General features: G+C 54.0%; 1 protein-coding gene across 5 annotated transcripts in view; it reads left to right on the top strand.

Moving 5' to 3' along the window:
* NF2 (NF2, moesin-ezrin-radixin like (MERLIN) tumor suppressor) overlaps positions 1–17,351 on the top strand; it is an 86,229-nt gene extending 68,878 nt beyond the window's left edge. The window contains exons 13-17 of one of the 5 annotated variants that reach the window (XM_082417296.1): positions 282–387; positions 861–988; positions 2,727–2,892; positions 4,289–4,333; positions 14,529–17,351. In XM_082417296.1, the coding sequence (XP_082273422.1) occupies positions 282–387; positions 861–988; positions 2,727–2,892; positions 4,289–4,324 (436 nt within the window). In that variant the 3' untranslated portion in view covers positions 4,325–4,333; positions 14,529–17,351. Of the gene's footprint in view, positions 1–281; positions 388–860; positions 989–2,726; positions 2,893–4,288; positions 4,417–6,425; positions 8,183–14,528 lie in introns of those variants that run through there. The other 4 variants (XM_082417297.1, XM_082417298.1, XM_082417295.1 and 1 more) reach the window with 4 other exon arrangements.
* Positions 17,352–18,794: the final 1,443 nt, after the last annotated feature.

Genomic DNA, 18,794 nt, shown 5'->3' on the forward strand with positions numbered 1-18,794 from the left:
CCTTGACTCTTCTGGCCACCTGCTTCACTGTTCTCCCAGTTTTGATTTAAACTGGAAATCAGTTGAAATGAACAATACCTGGGAATGTTGTTCCTGCTTCGGAAGTTCTGATTTCTTGTAAATCCTCCCCCACCCCCCCACCCCCGTGCTTGTTTGCCTGGTCTGGTGCCATCCTCAGGGTTAACCCAGCTCCCTTGTCTCCGGGGGTCAAGGGGGAAGAGGGGTCTCTTTCCTCCTCCTGTCATCTTCTGTGGAGCTGAGGGTCCCTTCTCTCCTTGCAGGGCCAAGGAGGCAGATCAGCTGAAGCAGGACCTGCAGGAAGCCCGTGAGGCAGAGCGAAGAGCCAAGCAGAAGCTCCTGGAAATCACCACCAAGCCCACGTACCCGGTGAGCCTGGGGCTGCCAGCCACGCTGCTTCTCACCTAGTAGCGGTCCCTTCCCTCCCAGCCCTCCGGTTCACCTGGTGGGGCCTTCAGGGCGACTGTTAAGCAAACGCATGGTGGAGCGAATGGTGCAGAATGTTCTAGGGCCTTGAAAGAGAGATGGGACGTAGGGAGGTGACTTGGTTTAAGCAAAGTAACAGAGGTGGGAAGCAAAGTGGTCCAAGGGGTAATAAATGATACCATTGACGATCTTATAGGGCAGACGGTGGGAGAAGTAGATTGGGGCCATATTTTAGACGACCCTCTGATCTGGGAGGAGAAAGTCCTCAAAACAAATCTAACTGCCTCACCCTCTGCTTCAAGGGTGGGCACGCTGGGCCCAGAGCCTTTATGGCCTCTGGAGGGGTGGGTGGTTGATGCAGCAGTGCCCTCTGTTCTTGTGGAACCGAACCTCCTAATCTGATTTCTCCTTCGTAGCCCATGAACCCACTCCCAGCCCCGCTGCCTCCTGACATACCAAGCTTCAACCTCATTGGTGACAGCCTGTCTTTCGACTTCAAGGATACTGACATGAAGCGGCTTTCCATGGAGATAGAGAAAGAAAAGTACGGAGCCCCCTCCCCTCCCCCGTGCCCCACGTGGGCAGCCTGGCACTAACTCCTACAAAGGTTTGTTCTGTCCTCACCCACCGGGAGAGGAATTTCCTAATTGGAAATGAAGGGCGACAGACCAGCATTCATCTTCCAGGATAAAAATGACACTTGATTGGTGACCCAGAGTTTATAGTGGCTCCAGAGCTCACCTGAAGTCTAGGACTGGTTGTCAGAGGTCTCCAAGCCAGTCAGACCGCTGTTCACGTGGTGGTCCGTGGTGGTCGTGTTCTAACCTGGTGATGCGACACGTTTCCTAGTTGTGTTCTCTGGCGGCTGAGCTCTGTGGCGGGTCCCATGTCTAGAACAAGGGCGAGAGAGAAGAAACTCAAGCTCAAGGCTGAGGAGGGCAAACGGCTGGGGCTACAGTCAGCTTGAACGGCCCTGCCGTGGGAGCCACACATTGAGCCCAGCGTGCCCTGAGCTGTCCTCCTCCTTCACTTTATGGTCGGGGACGTGGCTGTGAGATGGAAGGGAGCCCCACTGCAGAGGGCATCTAACTGAGGTCCCCTAATCAGAGCCGTCGGTAAATCGGCCATCTGTGCCATGGCTGGCCAGGGAAATGTCACAGTAGCTGCCAGGCACGGGGTGCCTGGGTGACAGGGTCCTTTATCTTTTATCTCATTTCATTCCCACCAACTGACTTCAAAGGTGGGTTTAGTGTTCCCATTTATAAATGAGAACCCAGATTTAGAACATTTAAGGAGCTCACCCAGCACCCCACAGCTGATGAGGGACAGATCCGGGGTGCAGCGCTTCGTCCGTCTGACTTTGCGGCCCATGCGCTTTCACCTTGTTTGGTGTCCTCAGGTAACCCTCTCCGTGTCCAGCATGGGCAGCCACAGGCCGGGCAGTAAGTCTCTCTGGGCACGTGTCCTGAGGATAGAGGGACCCAGCGTCTCTGTCTGTGGCACCCGCAGTCCCCTCCACCCGTGGTGGAGTTTCCCTCTACCCTTCACTGTTTTCTAGGCATGCTCAGCAGTACATGGTTGTGTGATCAGGGTACTGCTTTTTTACACTTTATGTTTTCTTACTCATTACCTGTGCGCACCAGGCACCACCCGTGCGTGGGAATCACTGCAGAATGTCCCTTGTGTCTGTGATGCCCGGTTTGCCTGGCTGTGCCCGTGTGGCTGGACACCCTGAGGATGGCTTCCTTCATAGATAACCATGTGTGCTTGCAGGTGGTGGTGGGCATCTTTCTATCCCTGGTGTTTGCTGAGTGAGCTTCGGTCATCTTTAGGAGATTATGTCCCAAAACAAGTAGGGATGTAGCCATGGCCTATCAGAAGAGGTCACTAGAATGGAATTACTTCTCTGAGAAGTGTTGAGACAAGATTGTTTTGGATGCCAGGAGGCTTGTTTCTTGTGTTGTTTTCTGTATAGAACTAAAAACTATCTGTTATCCATTACAACTGGTATGAGAGTTTACTGAGGCTTTCCTACACTTCCTTCTGTTTAATCCTGACCACAGCCCTGTGATCGTTATCCCTATCTTATGGATGAGGAAACAGATGCAGAGCAGTTTAGTGACTGGCCCAAGCTCCCATGGCCCGCGAGTGGCCGAGCAGAGATGTGAACCCCAGGCTCAGACCCTGGGTCCCAGGCCAAGCAGCGTGTGGGTCTGGAGCCTCTCGGTCACGGTACCTCACTGTTTGCCAGACCCCCTGATACTCTGTCCTCTCTCTGGCAGGGTGGAGTATATGGAGAAGAGCAAGCACCTGCAGGAGCAGCTCAACGAACTCAAGACAGAGATCGAGGCCTTGAAACTCAAAGAGAGGGAGACGGCCTTGGATATTCTGCACAATGAGAACTCTGATCAGGGCGGCACCAGCAGCAAACACAATACCATTAAAAAGGTACCGAGTCTCTTGTCTTTTGCTGATTAGGACAGTCGTTAATGAAATGTGAGGTTGGCATCTGGTTTCCTCAGTAGCCGAGTCATTAGACTGTTGTCATTTTTTATATGTACTTAGTTGAGGAAATTTTTTGACTCACGCCAGAAAGGGAATTTAATCTGCCAATGACTGTGAACCCATTGGCTCGATGGAAGGGGAGCTTGTGTTAAAAGCTCTGATGAAATGAATCACGGTTAAAGGACAGGTTTTGATCCATCATTTAGCAGTAAAGCAGTTCTGTCTTTTAAGCCGAGGGGAGTTCTGCCCAGGGAGCTGCCTTACTTAATGAGAAAGCAAAATGAAAGGGAGGCTGTTGAGAATGGACTCTCCCTCTCGTCTTTTTGTGTTTTTAAATGGCAAAGACTGTAAAATTCTGTTCTTGATTTAGAAACCAAATTCTGAAGTTTTAACTTTTTTCAGACTTGAAAGGGAGTATCTAGAAGAACCTTAATGTTTTAAAAGATGAGACTTCATTTATGTTGCTAACAGTTTCATGTCTTTCTCCACGGATATTTTGAGCTTTCAGCATTTTGGAGGAAGTTAAATTCCATGCTAACTATCAGCCCAAGAGTGTACATCTCTTATGCTGGGCAAAGCGGAAAGGTCCTCTCCTGCCAGGTGATGTCAGCTCCTGTCTCTTCCCCCAGGACCAGGCTAACACCTGTAAAATGGGGGTCAGTAAGACAAGGCTCTTCGTTGAGTTTAGATGGTGATAGTTAGATGTGTTTCACTTTGTACACTTTAGCGTAGTCTTTAAATTGGTCTCCCGGTTTGAGAGCTGTTTGTTTTCAAGAGATCCGTATCTACCTGCCATGGTTGAGGGGTACAGTCGGGAGCCCTGAATCCTCCCTCTTGACTCCAGTTAGTATTGGCACCGAGTAGAGAATTCCTTTTAATAGGGTGACCTGGAGGGAGAGACCTTTCCACAGTCCACGTTCTTCTTTCCTCCAGCTTCTGTAACTTACCGGGTTTCCCTTCCAAACCAAATTCTGAAACAGCTGGCAAAGGGGAGCTGGAGTGAGGCCTCAGCCAGTGAGCAGAGAGGAAGAAGGATGACTGGGCCAGTGAGCCAGTCGGGCCTCACAGGAGCTGCCTCGGACCCCTCCCTGCCCCACTCCCTCCCCCGGCGCCGGGCGCAGGCTCATCTTTGCCACTGCTGCCGTGATCTGGGCCCTCGACCACAGGGCCCTGGGGTGCTGAAAGCTGGGGAGACCCGTTTCCAAGCTATAAAAACACACAAATGAAGTCACTTGTCACAATTTCAGGCCTGTCTGAGCATTTTGCAAATGGCACATGTGGCATTGTTGATATCACAGGGTATGTTTTTGTTTTTCTTCATTTTATTTTGCTGGTTTAGCCTCAAGCCCAAGGCAGAAGACCTATCTGCATTTGAGCCCTCAAAGTAGGTTATTCCCAGGTACTCTGTATGTGGTGATGGGACTGCCCTCTGTGATACTAACCCCTGCATGAGCTTGCCTGTCTCTGTCCCCGGGCTGTGCCGAGCCCTCCCGAGGGCAGGTGGCGCGTGGGGATTGGCCGCAGCATGCTTCGAGTCTGAGAGCAGGCATCCGCCCTGTGGGGCCAGGACAGCCTCCAGGGTGCAGAAGGCTGCCTCGTTCTGAAGAGCATGTCCTAGGGCTGTAGGACCAGCCGTCCTTCACATCTTGTGTCGTTGTCGGGCTGGGGAAGGTCATGGCTTCTTGTCCGGTCAGGTCTGTCTAAAGTCCTTTGTCTTGGTGGCGTACTCCTTAGATAAATAACCCTAGCATGGAAACGGGGTCAATTTGGATGTTCTTAAGACTGGTGCCTTTAACACGAGATCAAGACCTTTCGTGTGGTGACAGCCTCTGAAGACCCGCAGTCATACCTGGTAGCTTCTGGTCGTGGGATGAAGGGGCTGCCCGTGTTCCCTCATTTTCCTCTAGAGCCTCCCTTTCTGTACACATCTATTCTCTTTTCAAGTACAGCAAACCAATAGCACAGGGGTCTGATATGCAGTCAGGCTAAGCAGACTGTCTGTCCGCCGGCGCGCTAACGGCCACCTCTGCCTGGGCTTCTCTGCAGTCTGGGGCGCGGTCGCAGTCGCCGTGAACTCAGGTCGGGACAGAGCAGTCTGGGCACCCAGCAGACGGGCAGTCAGTGCTCGTGGAGTGAATTAATTGAATAATTGCTGCTTTCCTTCTGCAACAGTTCATTATTCTCCCAACAGGCCTAGGCAGTGGAGAGAATTTATTACGTGCAATAATAACATCCTGCCTCTGCTCCTCGCCTGCTCCCCAGTAGTACCCCCGCCAGCGAGCCCACCCACACCTGACAGTCACACGGGATGTGTCCTTTGGTGTCCTCACCGTGCTTTCTGCTCCTAGAATAAAATAAGCCCATTGGAAGCTCTGTACCAAAAAGTGCGATCTGGCATAGGATAGATCCTATTTGTGGTTGCTATTAAAGTCCCAGATGGATCTCATTAGAAGATGGATTCGATCTGTCAGTGGTTCCAGGAACCCGTGGCGTGAACCACAATTTGTGTGTGACACTTTTGTTTAGCGGGCTCCTGTTTCTTCAGCTTTCATACCACACGCTGGCGCTGAACACGCCAGCACCAAGCGGCGCATGCTCCGCATCGGGCAAGTGTGAAGAGCACGGAGTGGGCCGGCCGGGTGGCACCTCTGCTCAAGGGATCACCCCGTGGCACCCAGAGGACCCCGGGGCGGCTCCACTGTGGCTTCCTGGACCCCGTGGCAAGCACAGGGGCACGCAGGAAGTCCCTTTTTGTTTTAGTCTATTCTGTCAGATATTCTCTGCATGTGACCGTCCTGTTGTACCTTGATATGATTTCATCTCTCTTCTTTCTGTAATGATTCAGAACGCTTAAATTCTTCAGAGACCCAGTTCTGACCGTCAGTTCCCACTGAGCTGTGATTATAGACAAATGATGTTTGATTTGTAGTCAAATGTGTACCGCTCCTAGGACATGCACAGAAGCCTTTTTTTTTTCTTTTTTTTTAGTGTCTTGATGTGAACTTGTTTTCAAAGTATGCGGCCAAGCTCCAGTTAATCAAGAATTCTGATTAATCAAGGGTTAATAAAATGGAGTTGGCTCTTAATACAGCTGGACTTAGTATCACCAGATTAAATAGCGGCAGCTTTTGCTACATGTGAAGTTGGATGCACTTTCCACTTTCTAGACTTTGGTTGTTCCTGTGGCCAGTGACCAAGCCTGACAGCCAGTCACCTGCTGTGCTGGGGCGGCTCTGGCCTTGTGCCTGCTGTGGTCTGGGCTGAAGTGAGCCTAGCTGACGAGAAATACCACGGCGGGCTTTGAAGTGTGGGCACCTAGAATGTCAAGGGCACAGCTCCATCTAGAAAGTCCAGGATGAGAAATGCAGACCGGTGGTGAACTGGAGAGTTTCCATTGTCCTGAAACTTGTCATTAATCTTGGTTCAAACCAGCCTGCATTGATTTTTGTTTTGTTTTTCATATCTTTTGATCATAGATTTCTTCAAGGAAAGACTGGTTCTCCTGCCTCCCGCGATCCAGGTGTACTCCTCCCCCTTGCTGTCTGTCCTCTCCTGCCTCACCTCGAGGCCGGTGTCTGACCCTGACTCAGCAGGACCCTCCGGGGCTGGTGACGCTTAAGATAATCACAAGGGTTTACCCACGGGTTACCATGGGAATGCTGAGAGGCAGTCCAGTTTGCTTCACCGGGGTTGCTGCTGCTCTGCCACGTACTATCTCTAAAATTCTCACCTTCTGTTACGGGTCAGTGTTCTCACCTGTAAAAAGGGAATAAAACAGTTCGTTCCCCCTCAGGATTGTTATGAGAATTTAGTGAGTTCACTGTAAGGACTCAGCAAGTGCTTAAAATTATATAAAGAAACAAATCTGCTTGTGAGCCTGGGCCGAACCACAGTTACGTGCACAACTTGTGACATGCGTGTCCAGTTAAGTGTTTTAGTTTCCGTGTGTTTAGAGGTAGAAACTTTTAAAAAGCCAGAATGAACTCCGCTGACTGTACTATCTGATTTGGACTTGCAAGGGTGTATTTTTCTCTTCCTGCTAATCTTAACTCCACATTTCAATTTTCTCCCAATCGATAATCAGTACAACTGGTTTGGCATTCGCATCTGAGTCCCGAGCGGTGCTAGTGATCAGAAGCTGCCCTTGGGAACGTAGATTTGTGGCATTCTCGGGGGGAGTGACCGTGACATGTATTCCTGGACTCTGGGTCTTGTGAGCGAGGGCGTGGGGTCTGGCAGTGAGGCTGGGGGAGGGGGACACGGTGTCTTGGGCTTGAACCTCTTGCCTTCAGAGCCACTGCACTGATGAAGTGAGTGGTGGCCAGGTGTGACTTAGCTGGGCAGCACATTCTGGAGGTGACAACACGTTCGCACCCTTCATCCCCTCTCAAGGGACAGCTTCACTCCCCAATTGTGGGCTGGTCTGAGCGCCGGGAAACTTGTCTTTGTTTTTTGTGCCCATGGTCTCTGAAGAAGCAGAGGATTTCAAAGGCAGTTGACAAATGAGAAATCCTGGGGGTCATAGAGCTTAGAAAGCTTATTTTTTTCTTAAATGGTGTGAACCATCGAGGTCTAGCTGTGGTTTCCGCTGGTGGAGGAGCAGGAATGAGGAGCCTCGACATTTATCTGAAGCTCCAGGCGCCTCTCTCAGATCAGGAAGACATAAAAGTCCAATGTCATCTTCAATTTACATGGACTCCCTTTGGAGATGCAGGGCTGGCCAAGTCAAGTGGAGCACTTAAAACACCAGGGAAGTGATAAATCACAGGGCGAGGGTGAATATGCGTGAAAGGCGTCTCCCACAGTTAAAGCAACCAGCCAGCCCTCCCTTGTGACCTCCATCAGCATCGCCTGCCTGGACGGGGGCAGCTCCACAGGCTGCGCTGCCCGTGTGGTGAATACGTTCAGCACCACCAGACCCCGCTCAGGGACCCACATGGCTCTGCCTGCTTCGGAAACCCTGCCTGTCTGGTGGAGCGTCCCCTGCCTTGGCTCCCTGGCTCCAGAACTTTCCCTTTGTGAGAACAGGGCAGAGGTGGGGGGCGGGGTGGAGAAGAAAGGGGAGCAGGAGTGGAGTGGGGAGCAGGGGTCAGCAGAGGCACCGGGTGTGGATGCAGAACACAGAAGAGAGAGCACTGGCTCCGTGGGAAGCTCGGGGGAGGTGTCGCAGGCATGGGCTGGTCTCGGGGCGCCCTCCTCCTGGACGTGACGCCTGGGCTCATCCCTGAAGGCCATTCCCACCTCACGCAGACTGAATGTCCACGCGCCTCTTAACTGTCGAGCGCTTCCAGTTTCCTTGCTTGTTCCTGGTAGCTCCCTAGGTAGAAGATTCTACCAGCCTCTTTGCCAAAAGACCACGATCCAGTCCCTCCCTTTGGTTGGTGGGCTTTACCTGGTCAAGCAGTTGCCCTTTGGGAGGCGTTGAGGAGCGTGCAAAACCTGCCTCTCCCTTCTAGGGTATTTTACCACCATTTGGAAGTGTCTGAGGACATTAGTGGGCCTTATTGGATGCAGTAAGACATCTCATTTGGTCCCTCAGCACTGAAGATACGTTTCAGTGCAACTTTCCTCCAGCACCTGATTTGTCACTGCAACAGCGGGAGGGAAGAGTCGGGATGCAAACTCATTCTGCGGGCTCGAGGTTCTATTCTTATGATCCTTGCTGTGATTTCCCTTCTGATATTGGCAATTTGAAATGACATCGGTCTATCTGCCCCGTTCCCCGGAGGTGCTCGTGCAGTGCTCTGTGCCCATCAGTTAGCCTCCCCCTGCCCAGCGAGGTGAATCAGGCCCATTCGTCCATTTTCCAGGTGGAGGAATGAAGTGAGGCCCTGCTAGCATCACACGGGCAGCTTGAGACATGGGCAGATACCGGTTTCCAGACATCATTCTGCCACTTTAGGTCCCTAAAGGATTAATAAACCAAAGGCACCCTCTGGGTTTTCCCAGGCATATTTCTCTCTAGAGCAGATACAGTAGCTGATACCAAATTGGATTTGTTAATTGTGGTGGACTCGGCCCTTCATCCCACCCCTGCTTAGGGATAAGTGTGTGGACAGCTCTCTCCCCGTGCACATCACCAGATGGCATTTGGGTACAAGCTGTCAACTAGCAAGACAGCAGAATAGCTTAATCTGACCAGTTTATAGCAGCCATCCCCCCTCACCGGCCCTGCCCCCTCAGCTTTGATTTGGAAGGAGAATGTTTATCACACCCCAAACCAGAGATTATGTTAGAATTTGCTGCTGCTGGATTTGGCTGTCACCTTCCTGCTCCTGGTGGAGAATCTGCCTGTCCTTTTGTATCTGCGCCCTCCCCCGCTCCTTCGTTCTCAATATGTAGTGGTGGAGAGGAAGTGTAACATGATTTTAGGGCTTGCATTTCAATTCCACTGCATTTTTATGGGACAAGCAGAGTCTCAGCGCCTAGAGTTATTAGGTTAGTATCTAAAATGGGTTCAGCGTTGTGGGTCTTTTTGTTTAAAATGAATTAGACACTCCCCCACCCCTTCTTCTCTTCTCCCCCCGGGATGAGTGGATTGAGGTGAGGCCCCCAGAGACTAGTTGGAGGAATCCTGGCGCTCTGATTAGTTTTCTTCTCCCAGCTTAATTGTAGAGCTTCTTCTCTCTCATCATTGATAGCCGAAGTGGCTCTGTGTCCCGCCCACCCCCTTTTGCTTTAGGAACAAGATTATCACAGTGCGGCCTTGTGAATCAATTTCTCTGTGCTGATGAAAGTGTAATTCATTCTTAATCAAACAGCCTTGCTGCTGCAGGCTCTGTGCCGGAATACATTTAGTTCTTCTCTCTTCACTTTGGGAAGCAATCCCCCTCAAAAGGACTTTTGGAGGAGAGCTGGAAGGAGGGAGCTGGCAGCCAGCCTGGGGCTGTGGTTTTCCAGCAGGGGGCACTCCTGGGAGTGAGGCCGGAGGAGCTTCGTAGCTGGAAGCCTTCACTGCAGAGCAGGCCAGGAAGGATCGGCGAGCCTGATGCTGGTCTCGGTGCTTCCAGGCTTGCTGTCTCTAGACCCTGGGGCCCTCTCTCAAGGGCAGGCCAGGTCCTCCTATGTAGATGGGCTGCCTGAAACCCTCGCCCAGTGAGTGGGAGCCCATGAGTCTGCATATTGTATGCATGCCCGGGTTTAGGAGAGGCTGCTGGGTACCAAGTCCTTCCCTAGGGTTGGGGGAGCCAGCCTCCTGTCTTTTTAAGGAGACAGAAGTGTCTCCCGAATCTGATTCATTAGCTGGCGGAGGTGTCTGTTCGGTGATACCGCACACAGCTCGGGTGGTGTGAAGAGGTCTCGCCCCGCCAGGAGGCTCCCCGTCCTGCCCTTGCACAGCCTGGTGGCCGTCACAGACAACAGGCAGTGTGATGGGGAGGTGGCTGTGGGGGAACTCTGCCAGGCTGTGTCTATCAAGGCTGGGCAGGAAGAAGGGGCCAGGCCACAGGTGGACCAGAGCCCCCCGAAGACGAAAACCACACCATACAGATATGCAGCCGAGAAAGAAAAGGAAGTTTGTCTCCTCAGAATGGAGCTGGATTAGTGACAGACTTGAACAGCCGGTTCAGTCAAGAGAGAACTTAATTCCTCCTGTATTATTCACACGGCGGATTTTAATCAGATGTGAGGAGACAGCTGCAAGAGGGAAGCGGGTCAGTCCCGTGCCTGGTGAGGAAACTTCATGTTCTTTTGTCATCTTCAGGGAACTGGTGAGAGGAACATGGGGTGCAGAGCTCCCGGAGGGGCTGGACGCGGCTGCCAGGACTCCCTGGCCGCCTCTGTCTGGACCCAGGGGGAGTTTTGGACGGTGAGGGGCAGACGTGGCCACCAGTCATGTTCGGGCAGAACTCTACCCGCGTGTCCTCAGAAGGATTCAGAGAAGGTGGACCAGACTTGCCAGGTCCCAGAATGAGGCAGCAGAAGAGGCCCTGCTTGTCTGTCCGCGTTCTGAGGCCTTTCTGCTTCACCACCTACTGAAATTCGGAGTCCGCCCAGCATGGCAGCGTGGTCATAGAGCCACGTTCTGTGCACTTGGGGAGTACCCCCCCGCTGGCACTGCCCCAGTCCTGGAGGTGCTGCCCCCCGAGCAGTGGGTCTGGGGTGATGATGGGTGTTGCTGGATCACCGAAGGGGCTGCAGGGTGGTGGGTGGCCCTCGCGGCTGACTCCGGCTCTCACCATGTGACACCGCAGGATGCGAGGCCCAGGGTGGCGGGTCATCTTTGTGGTCCCTTTGCTGCGCTGTGCGGAGAGACAGGCCCGTCCCTGAGCAGGAAGACGGACCAAACGCTGACGTGGCTTGTACACCTTCGGGTAGGAGAGGGTGGCGGGAATCCAGGATGCTTGTGAGCTGATTTCCAGGAGTCTATGAAGACGACCTGCAGAGGCAGTTCCCTTTATGAAGGGCTAGCTTTGTGCTGTCTCCTCTAAGCCTTCCCCTCCTCCTTTAGGGATACCTCCTGCGTGAGACTACACGGTCAATGTGACAGTCAATGAGCTTTCTAGAAAGAGCAGGTGGTGAGGGATCCCACAGGTGAGGGGAGGGCTGGGGTGTGGGGCGGAGCCGGGCCGGGAGCGCAGCTGGCAGTGCCTGAGGGGGAACCTCCCTGCCCATGGGCTTGAGTCCCCACGTGGAAGAAAGAAGCCCAGGCTTCTCCCCACGGACCATCCTCACTGCCCAGCTCCCCGACCTGCGCTCCAGCACGAGCAGGTCCTGATGCCTGAGATGAGGGACGCTGCGGAGGTGGGGCAGGCGCGCCAGTCAGCTCGTGCGGGATTATCCTCTGACGACGGGCTTCCTGTTGGAATTGGAACCACCACAAACTGTACAGAAAGGGTGAAAGGCAGGGGCGGGGCAGCCAGGTCTGCCTGTGGGCCGAGGTGGGATGCTCCAGTGCCCTTGGTGTCAGCAGCCACGTCAGCCACCTCTGTCCGGTGGCTCTGCCCTTCCCTCCAACAGCCTGGAGGCCACGGTACTGTCTTCTTGCCGAGGCTGCGCGTCCAGGGTGCTCTCCTGCCTCTGCACGGCCAGTGTTCGATCTCGCGCCGCACCTCTCCTTGGGCTGGGGTGCGACTGCTGCTCTTGCGAGATAAGAGGTCAGTGTGGGCTGGGATCCAGGGCAGTGTGTTGCCCACCCGAAGAGGGCTTTGCCTCCCGACAAGCACACGCTCAAGTGACTGGAGTCTGGTGCTGCCAGAGCTGCCAAAACCCTCCACTGGCACCTCGAGGGGACAGCCAGCACGCAGCTCCGGTAGGAGGATCCAGGAATTCTTGGAGCCATCGTTGTACATACGGGCAGGAGGCTCTCGGAGGCCCCCACAGCCCGGGCTCTGCGCCTGGGGAAGAGGCCAGGCCTCTCGGGGGCATCTGCTCTCCCTGCCTCAGAGGCTGTGAACCCTGCCTTCGCCCTCACCCCTCTGAGCCTGCCCTCTGCCCTGCTCCCCCCGGAAGGAGAGGAGCCGGAGCTGGGGGAGGGGGGACGTGACACTGCTATTAGTAACAGCAGCTGTAGCATTTCACCGCGCACCAGGCACGGCACCGAGCGCTCCACAGAGTTTCTGTCCCCCAGCACGTCACCCTGTGAGGAAGGGGCTGCCACCACCCCTGCTTCTCGGTGGGAACTGAGACCAGAGGGAGTCAGTGACCTGCCCAGGACCACCCAGCCGCCCAGATGGGCTTTGGGTCGGGCAGTCTGGCTGTGCCTGTGAGTGATTCAGTGTATGGAAGGAAGGGCTGCGGCAGAGCCCCCATCCCCTGCAGGTCCCCTGTACCCTGAGGAGCCAGCCTGAGGTCTCCCCGGGAGTGTGCGAGGAACCCGAGTGGAGACACGGGGTTTCACACCTTTTGATTCACCCTCCCCCAAGAGCCTTTTTGTCCCAGCGGCTCTCTGGCTCTCTTTCTTTCTTCCCGTTACCATCCTTGTTCCCATTATCACAGAGCACGTAACTCCCGGCCCGTCTCCTCTGCTTGTGTTTAGGGAGAAACCCATCCTTCTAGAGGGAGTTCCTTTTCAGCAAAGAAATGAAAGCTCTCTCCATTCCCGTTGGAGCTGGGCTTTCCAAAGGGTTTCTGAAATTGGTTCCACTGAAAAAAAGAGCTCAGATGTCTCCCTGCATTTAGCTTGTTAGTCAGGAACTTCAAGGCCAAAAGATTTGGCAGGATTTAAAGAGCTGGCTCTCAAGCTGTCTCATTTTGAGTGTACTGATGCTGTGTGTCTTTGATGGTGAAGTGGTTGGTTTGGAGTCTTCTTCCCCCACCCTTTGGAGAGCCAAGCTCTCTTTGGATTCAGGGACTGCCAGAGGTTGAGGGAATGGGCCAGACCATCCAGCCTGCCCCCATGGTTTAACTCCAGAGAAAAGCGGCTCAGAGAGGTCAAGGGTGTCCACTGAGGCTACACAGCGAGCTGGTGACGGGGAATTAGCGCCTGGGCCTTCTCAGCCCCAGGTGGAGTTCTCGACTTTCCCATGCATCTCACCATTTCGTTATCATTATCACCTACATCTTATTCACTCAACAAACTGAGCTCCTGCTATGTGCAAAGCACTAAGCTAAGTGGTTTGAGGGTATGAAGATGAACAGTACGCACTCTGTGTCCCCCCTCCCTGAAAACACTCCTTAGCAAAATCCCAGAGCTGGATATGGAGCACACAGTCTCACCTAAGTAACTGATTTCAGGAGTAGAGCAGGAAGCAGGGCACTGGGGGGGCGCCCATGCCAGATGCTTCTGTCTGGGGAGATCCTGGGAAGGGGCCTCCCGAGTTGGGGGATTGGGGTTTGGCAGCCTGGGAGGTCGCTTTATCTGCCAAACCGAGAGCTCCACCGCCGATCCTCCCTCTCCCTTCCACGTCTTCTCAAGCTTGTGCCGCTCAGGACAGCATTCCTGGGAAGGCCTCACAGTTTCTGCCCAGAGCACCGCCCCATGTGCTGCGCCCTCCCTGCCTAAACCAGCCCTACCTGGAAAGCCCGTTGCCTCCCAGTTTGTGGATGGAAACCCCCCCTCAGCTGCCAGGTCACGGGCAAGTCTGCTTTGGGGCCACCTGGGGAGCCAGGAGTGGAAAGGACGAGCTCTTCCTCACCTGACACAGGCCTGCCCTGCCCGAGGCCATGTCTCCTTGCCCCAGCAGCGTGCCCAGGGCATGAGGACTGAGAGGCTTGCATTGCTGAGCTGGCCCTCGAGCCCTGGAGCGGATGAGCACCCAGGCTGGCGCCAGCGCGGACAGCACACCAAGAGGCGTCGCAGAGACTCCTTTGTAGACGGGGATGTGAGAATCTATTAAAATGCCCAGGGTTCCCCTGCCCTCTGTGAAAAGGCGACATTGATGACATTTTCCTGCTGACATGCTTCTGCCCACCAGCCATCCCTCCTGGCATGTCCTCATTTGTCACCTCCTAATTTGAGTTCCTGGGCAAATCTGGAAACTTACTTGGGATTGACCACCAGCTTCTTGAACATCTACTTGAACTGTCTTCCCTTTCACTCCCAGCCACCTTTGAGTTTAGTCCGGGAGGCAGGAGGTCATCCTGTTGTGAAAGAGCTGAAAGCCAGCCCCCCTTTCACCTTCTTCTCTGCTTCCTTGCAGCTCACCCTGCAGAGTGCCAAGTCCCGAGTGGCCTTCTTTGAAGAGCTCTAGCAGGTGACCCAGCCACCCGAGGATTGGCCACTTCTGCTCGCGGCACCGATGGGATGGGCCTGACACCGAGGGAGCCGTCCGTAGGCAGGCTGGATGGGGGCTTCCTCGGGAGCTCTGGAGCTTTTCCTGGCTGAGCGGAGAGCCCAGCCCCCTTCACGTGCAATTGCCTTGAACTATGACCCTGCAGACGTATCTCTCTTGGGGTTCTAGTTCTCCTGACCTGAGTCTTTAAATTTTTTTGAGTATTTGTCTTTCCTTATCTAATGTGGGATTCCGTGCTTCCTTCGTCCAGAGCGCCCTGGGGTGTGTGTCTTACTGTCCACTGCTGACCTCCCAGCCCTGTCTGGGAAGTGGCTGTAGGAAGTGAAGTACACAGGCCCCCTGGAGACCGGGAGGCTGGTGCCATCCCCCCCTCACCCCCTCGAGGTTCCAGAACATTCATCTCCTTCACTGGTGAGGAACTGGCATGGGAAGAAGCATGGCCGCCCAAGCCCAGGCCTACAGCAACCTGCCTGCTACACATCACTGGAGAGCGAGCCAGGCGACGGCTCCTCAGCCTAGGCACCCCTGAGATAGCGCTCTGGCTGCCAGCTGGTGGGGAATGGGAAAGGCAGCTGTGCCTGGGGGAAGACCCGGCAGAAGCTGTGATGGAGGGCTGGCTGCCAGCAGAGGGCCTGGGAGGCCAGCAGAGCTGTGTAGGAACCTGCACCCTACAGAACGCTCGCTGCCTTTCTCCTGCCACCTCAGGCCAGGGTCCAGGAGGCAGGCGGGGCCCTCTGCAACCATAGCCTCTCTTGCAGGCGGGGTGGGGGGCTCCCCATCACTCTAGTCAGCACCTGGCAGCCCAGCCGTGGCCGGGGTCTCTGTAGGGCTCTGAGGCCCCGACACCCAGTTCCACTGGCCCCAGTCTGCCTCGTTGATCTGAATCGTCTTTCCTCCCGACCACACACCAGCAAGGCCCTCCCACCCATGGCTCTACCTGGGCCTCCTTGGCTGTTGCCCTCGTCTCCTTGAGAGCCCTTCGCTTTATGTTCTCCCCTGGGCCGTGTGAGGGTGGGGATGCAGGTGACCCCTCACAGTCAGTGCTCTGCACCTGCTGACACGCGACCCCCGGCCATGCCGGGTGGCAGCAGGTCACAAAGCCACCCCACGGCCCATACTCACTCCTTGGTTTGGGGCCGCTTTCCTGCCCTTTCTTCCTCCATGGCTGGTGGTGCTGCTGTGACCCACCAGGCCATTCACATCCTTCTGATGAGGCTGCTGTGCTGAGCCGGGGATAAGTGCTAACCAGTGAGAAGATGTGTATTAAATGAAGGCGTGGGAGGGCCTGGAGATTTCCCGAGGGCAGAGGTGGCCTCTGGCAATCCTGTGTGGTTTTGAGAAACTGAGACGCTCACAGAGATCCTGCCAAATTCCATGGTCAAGCTGACCTAGTGGTGTCCTGGGCTGGCCGCCACCTTCTTGGGTCACCTTGCACGGAGGAAGCCAGCCCTATGTGTCCCCCCAGCCCCTCAGGACATGCAGGGTGGGACTCCGAATCAGGACACTAAGCATGAATGGCTGTAGCTGGAAGGTTCCCTTGTGTCTCTCTGTGCCTCCGAGGCCTCTTCCCCTGAGACACGGTCCTGGCGGGGGTCCTCCGGCCGCGTTTGTAACGTAAGGTCTGACAGTTGTGAGGCTGTTTCCTCAGGCTCACCACCCATCCCTGACCCGCACATTTAGTCTGTAACAGTGGCTGTGGGCACAGAGCATGGTGGTCATTTATAAAAATGTTGTCAGGCTTTGTTTTTTTATTATTTAACTGCTGTGTGTACGTCTGAAGTCTGGGGAATGCCGAGCCATGCAGCCACAGGGCAGCCGGCTGGGATCTGAGCTGTGGAGGGAGCCGACTCTGAGGGCCAGCGGAGCCTGGCTCCAGCAGGGACAAGGCAGCTCTCCTTGGGGATGAGAGCTGGCAGGTACCTCCCAGAGATGAACAGGCGGAGAGGATGGCAGCCCTCAGAAATATCTTGAGCCCCAGTGGAAGAAGGAATGAAAGCAGAGCTTGGTTTTCAGGGCGTGTGCCAATGGCCGAGGTGACTGTGTGATTTGTAAGTGAACGGGCTTAGGTCTTATTAAGTAAGGAAGCCCCTGACCTCCATTGAGAGCAGGGCCCTGCCTGGATTGTTTCGTTAGAAGTGCTCCTGATGGTCCTTGGGCAGAAGCGCTGTGCTGGTAACACTCAGCGAGGCTGCGCTGGCAGCCCCTGGCGGGTCCGCACAGGGCACCTCGTTGATCTGATTGAGGCTCCACCTCAGCCCCAGCGGCTCTGCCCTGTGCTGTCCTCACAGTTATGCAGTTATTCGCGCACCCACCGGGCCCTGCTGGACAGCACCCCGCGGCATTACATAACGCTTCCTGAGTGATTGCGTTCTGTAGTCTTGGGGACAGGTTTCTCTCTCCCTTTCTTTTCTCTTTCAAATCAAAACCGCAAGTCCTGAGGCTAACAACCTGCAACTGGCTAAGCTTCGCCCGCTGACCGGGCTGGGACCTGCAGGCCCCTGGAGGGGGCGGCCTTGGCAGGGAGATGGCCTCTCCCAGCCGCCCGGGGGCCAGGCTGGCCCCTCTGGGCTTCCAGGGAAGCTCCATCCACCCGTTTTCAAAGACGTCAAACCACCCTTCTTCCTATGGGGCCTCCTGTCAGGGCCAGACCAGGGAAGGCTATTTTCTATTCTGGGGGATTGTTGTAATTTAAATGATTGTTTTAATAAAAATTCTAAGTTGTAAAAAGTTCGTCTTGGGCTCCCTCAGTTTGCTTGTTGCTCTGGCCATTGAAGTGGTGACTGGGGCTGGGGGGTGGCGGCTCCCTGATGTCCGGGACCTCAGCTCAGCCCCACGTCTTTGGTGGTGAAAGGGTCCCCTTTTCTGGGCTGACGACAGCACCCCGACTGTGCCTTCACCAGGGCACCCCTCGTGCTTCCCGTGAGGCAGGCCCTGTACTGGGTCCCAGTCTCTCCATGTCCTTCCCACACCCCTCGCCTGTCCTCAATTCTAGACCTGAAAACTAGGGCACCGCACTGGGCAATCGCTCCAGGCACTCCCGCTCTGGAAGGGGGTTGGGCAGCATGCAGAGCCACTGGGGGCCCAGGCACAGCCTGCAGGACAGATGAGGCCCCGCTGTGGTCACAGGGCCACATGCCATTCACACTTGGAGTTGGGAACTACCACTGCAGAGCTTTGGGGTTTTTTTGCTGCTTTTATTGTTTTAGTCAACAAAAGTCCTTTATTAAGACCAAAACTACTATAGGATAATTCTATCCCAAATCACGCAGCCTAAAATAGAGATTCAGGTGGCACAATGTGTTCTCAGGACTTCTGAGGGTCCACAGGGCTGCCTATCAAAGTACACAAAATTTTCCAAGAGTTTGAGTAAAATATAACCAGCTTTTTATATATTTTGGAAAGATATGAAGTTGTAAAACTAGAGAATTTTGAAGTTTTTAAACAATGTTTTGTTTTAAATGTATAGAATTAGTAACTAATTCAACTTTTTGTTAGATGAATAATATGAAACTGCTGCGTTTATTATTTTTTTCAGTTGAAGTATTGTTGATTTACAATGTTGTGTTAGTTTCAGGTGTGCAGAAACTGCTGCATTTCTTAAATGTAGGTTGTTATTTTCAGTGATTGGAAATAGTTTTATTTCCTACATAGTCCAAGCTAGATAAAATACTGTATAAATACTGGTCATTTGAAGCTGTCCAGACAATATTTTTACCTGACTTTTTTTTAAAAAGCCAACTCCTGATCCCCAAAAGATAGTAAGGCTCTCACAGATCCCAAGGGCTCCATTCAGTGGGGTTAGAATTAATAATACTGATATTTGGGTATTGGGGAGACAGGTTGAATTCTCCTCTGCTTTTTTTGGTTTGTTTTTAGTTTGTTTTGACCGTGCTGTAAACCCAAAGCTGCAGGCCGGACCTGGGTATTTAATTGTGGCATTTGCAGCCCAGCCCCATGGGGTCCCTTAGTGGCATTCCTGCCAGCACTTCATCCTTTTCTGTCGTCCTTGCCTGAGCTGAGCACCTGGCAGACGTCCCCAGGGCTGCCCATCCCAGAAGCCTTCGCTTTGGAGGAGCGGGTCGGGAGCCACCCACGTATAACAACGAGTTGGCAGCCGGACTCTGGGGGGAAAGGTATCGGTGAGAAGATTGCTGCAACCATGTCTAATCTAAT

Source organism: Balaenoptera physalus (genome assembly GCF_965194825.1).
Source record: "Balaenoptera physalus genome assembly, chromosome: 12".
In the NCBI taxonomy this organism is placed as follows: domain Eukaryota; kingdom Metazoa; phylum Chordata; class Mammalia; order Artiodactyla; family Balaenopteridae; genus Balaenoptera; species Balaenoptera physalus.